The sequence below is a fragment of the Hipposideros armiger genome, unplaced genomic scaffold, assembly GCF_001890085.2.
Source record: "Hipposideros armiger isolate ML-2016 unplaced genomic scaffold, ASM189008v1 scaffold_1055, whole genome shotgun sequence".
Classification (NCBI taxonomy): Eukaryota; Metazoa; Chordata; class Mammalia; order Chiroptera; family Hipposideridae; genus Hipposideros; species Hipposideros armiger.
In genome coordinates this window covers 430,502-434,055 of record NW_017732405.1, presented here as the reverse complement: position 1 = coordinate 434,055, position 3,554 = coordinate 430,502, and the positions used below count along the sequence as shown (strand labels likewise).

Genomic DNA, 3,554 nt, shown 5'->3' with positions numbered 1-3,554 from the left:
GAGCTGAGAGGGGCAGAAGCAACAGCTCGGAGGTTTCAGACTTGAGAGCTGGGCGGAGCTGCTGTGAGATGGAAAACACTGGAAGAGAAATGTGTGTGGAGGAAAAATGAAGGGCTTTGGCTTGGATCTTACTACATTTAAGACCTCAGTTCAGTATCGAAGCGGAGGTATCAAATAGGCAGCAGACCTCCACTCAGTGCTCAGTAGGAAGCAGGCATTGACAGCACATAAAAGGTATTAAATGACATGACAGAAGACAGCTTCTCGGGCATACATGCACATCCAAAAGGACGCCGGAACAGCCCTGGAGCCCACGACATTCATGGCTGACAGAAGATGCAGAGAATGGGGAGGTCCACCCATGAGGCCCAAACACTAAAATGATAAGTGTGATAAACAAACGGGCTCAAAGGAAAACAGCGGGTCTGGACAGCCCTCCTCCTGTCATTACAAGATGGCTCTTCAGTAGCTTCCTGCTTCCTCAGGGTTTCCTGCTAAACACTTTCTTCCCAACAGTGGTGGAACGAGTCAGGTTATGGTTTGTGCCCAAAAGTGGGGCCACTGGACTCAAGGTTGAGGGGTGAGAGTACTGAGACTGGGGGCAAAAAGAGAGGAATTCTCAGGCTGAAAGACTGTGTCTAAACAACTCTTGCTTGCTGTCACTGGCTTACCAGAATTTGTCAGAGAAAAAGAAAATGACTGGAGCCTGTTAAGCTTTGAAGACAACTCTAACCCCATGAAGAATCTAACAGCCTATGATTCTTCAACCCTAAATGCCCCGCAACTTGCGCCAACAGAAGTTGGCTGATGAAACTATAAATAGCCCCCAAGAAGGGCATTGTCCCCACACCTTCTCTCATCTGTGACCAAGGAGGACAACAAGAAGGAACACTGTCTCTGAGGAAAGTGCCAGGAACCGCACCCTTGACGAACAAGGAAATTATACCAATATGAGGACAAAAAGGCTTCCCTAAACTTGTTCTGAAGGAGATGGGGTGAGCGTTCGGACCAGCAGGGGCCATATCTCCCCGCATCCCCTTTTGCAAGGAAGGCTCTACCACGATGTCCTGGCTTCTCCCCACCGCTGTGAGTGTCTTTAATAGACGGCCCGTGTGCTATACACAGCAGTCCAGACTGTGAGGCCGCACACACCCAGGATCCCAGACTTACACGTGGGCTCAGGATGAGGGAAGGGCTGGTGAGCTCTCAGGTCAGCACCAGTACTTCTGAAGGTGTGCCGCCGGAAAGGAGGGCACGTGGGGCTGACTATCCAAGGAAACGCTGACACACAGCGTTCACTGCGTACCCAATGACATCTCCCTGCTTCACGCAGCAGCCCTGAATGGTGAGGGTACCGTCCAGGTGGTGTAGCTGGCAGGCGCAGGGCCCGCTGCCAACTGTGACTGGTTTGGCACTGGCATGTCAGTTGTGGGAAAATGTGCAAGGCTTCTGGGAAAGATTTTGGCACTGAAGAAAGGGACGTTTAAGATACTTATTTTCTCAGATTGGTGATAGGATGCTTACGACAATAAATCCAGCAGCTAAGGAGAAGATTTGAGTTCTCAAATGTGGCCAGGAACTTGACCTATACAAGTGTGAGAGAACACTGACCTGGCCTGGGTGACAACTGAGGAGGCACAACGACAAAGGTATTTTCACAGGATCAAATACTGACAGGAACAGAAGTCCTGAGATTATCGAAGTGGGGGCGGGGGTTCCCAAGTCAGCCCCCAGAGGCAAGGACACAGGACAAGAACTGCAACAGCAGTAACGAAAATGGAAAAACTGAGGAAGAAGAGTGACTTCAAAAGAAGTCCCGTCCCATTTCTGACACTGAGAATGAAGAGTGGGCAAGCACACGGAGCTCCTATAAACACATAAAACCCAGGACTAGAGTAAAAAAAAAAAAGGAAGAAAATGCCCATTTTGATATTACAGCACTGGGAGAAAAGCTTCAATTTTCAGAATGGAGGAACCTTTCAGTACTTACAATATAGGAGCAAACAACCAAATTCGGGAAACAAATGCCTTTGGGCAACTCGAAAGGGAAAAGGAGCCAAGGAAATGAAAGGTGGTAAAACCACATAATAATACAGGTGAGACCAGGCTAGGTTTTGGAATTCTTTTAAGAAAAGCACCCACAAAAATAAGTTATAATTCAAAGTCATCAGTGTGAGAAGAGAAGGGAATAAGAAATCTCCTATGACAGTCAAGGCGAGAGGAGGAAGTGAAAGACTGTGGGTGAAGTCGAAGGGATGCACTGTGGGAGGAAAAGAAAAATGGACGGAAAGGGAGCGGCGTCTGAGTCACACCGAAAGGTGACAGGAAGGAGAAATGCTCTCAAGGCCTGGGTGCCTGAAGCGGTCCATGACCATGAGAAGGCAGGCAGGGAAAGAAGGTGCCAGAAGGCGGGAAGCCGACCCTGAACACAGCATGCCCACCTGTCAGAGCCGGGAAGGCGCCCAAACGTGAGGACCGACGGCCATCTCCTCACCTCCCCAAGTCAGCCAGTGCTAGACCTTCAGCACAGGTCTCGACACACACGCCACCTGAGTGCCAGGCAGTGCGCTGCCACACCTCCCGCCGTCCTGGGTCCCACTCACCCACCTGCACAGCTCTGATGAGAGACCTTGGCATTTACTGTCCATGGCTCTTCCCCCTGCTCCAACTTGAAGATCAGATCAGGTTTGGTGCCATGATACCCTGTTAATGGGAAATCACAAAGTACGTGGATTTTCCCAAATTGCTAGGGACAGAGGGATCAGGGGCCACAAAATGAAACTGCTTGTTGGCGCTTGGCAAAAAGTACAATTATTAGGGGACGACAAAATAGGGACTAATACTTGACCTCTGAAGTTCAAGTCCATAATCCTGAAGTACTTCAGAGGCCCCAGAGAGATGAACACAGGCAAGGAGATGGCACTTTATGATTCCCAGTCTGAGTCACACAGAGAAGCTCGACTTACCCACAGATACCAGGTTGCTGTAGTTTTCCAGTATCACGTCCCTGTACAGGTACCTCTGAGCAGAATTCAGTAACTGCCACTCTTCCCAGGTGAACTCCATAGATATATCCTTGAATGACAATAATCCCTGTAATAACACACAGCCCATTCAATCGGATGTAATTACATTAGACGATGTGGTCAAGATGCAGGGGGACTGGGAAAGGAGACATGTCCCTCCAGGCGGCCTCCTCCAGGTCAGCATTTCCTTTGAGAGAATTAAAAAAAAAAAAAAAATCACTGAGCTTCTATGTGCCAGATACTCTTGGGTCCTGAAGATTTCAGGAAGAATAAAATTCACATCTGGCCTCGAGAAGCTTTCAGTCTTGGAAGGGAAACATCTAGCCGTGCAAATGAAGTTAGGTGTCTTGAGTCTGATAAAAACACAGCCAGGGCGTGTTTTGTAGAGATGGATAGGACAATTGTAAGTAAGGTTGCCGGACACAGGAAGATCTGACCCTCTAGAAGCGTCTATCTTCTTGCCAGCTGCTCAGCCCAACTTGAGTCTCAGTGGGAGTGAGAGCTTGGCACTATAGATATGTGTGTGTG

General features: G+C 48.9%; 1 protein-coding gene across 2 annotated transcripts in view; it reads right to left on the bottom strand.

The window, feature by feature from the left end:
- Positions 1-3,554, bottom strand: part of LOC109376146 (zinc finger protein 26) — a 38,791-nt gene that overhangs the window by 31,332 nt on the left and 3,905 nt on the right. For both annotated transcript variants that reach the window (XM_019631924.1, XM_019631925.1), the window contains 2 exons: positions 2,967-3,093; positions 2,608-2,703 (listed from right to left, as the gene is read on the bottom strand). In XM_019631924.1, coding sequence (XP_019487469.1) covers positions 2,608-2,703; positions 2,967-3,093 — 223 coding nt within the window. The remainder of the gene's footprint in view (positions 1-2,607; positions 2,704-2,966; positions 3,094-3,554) is intronic.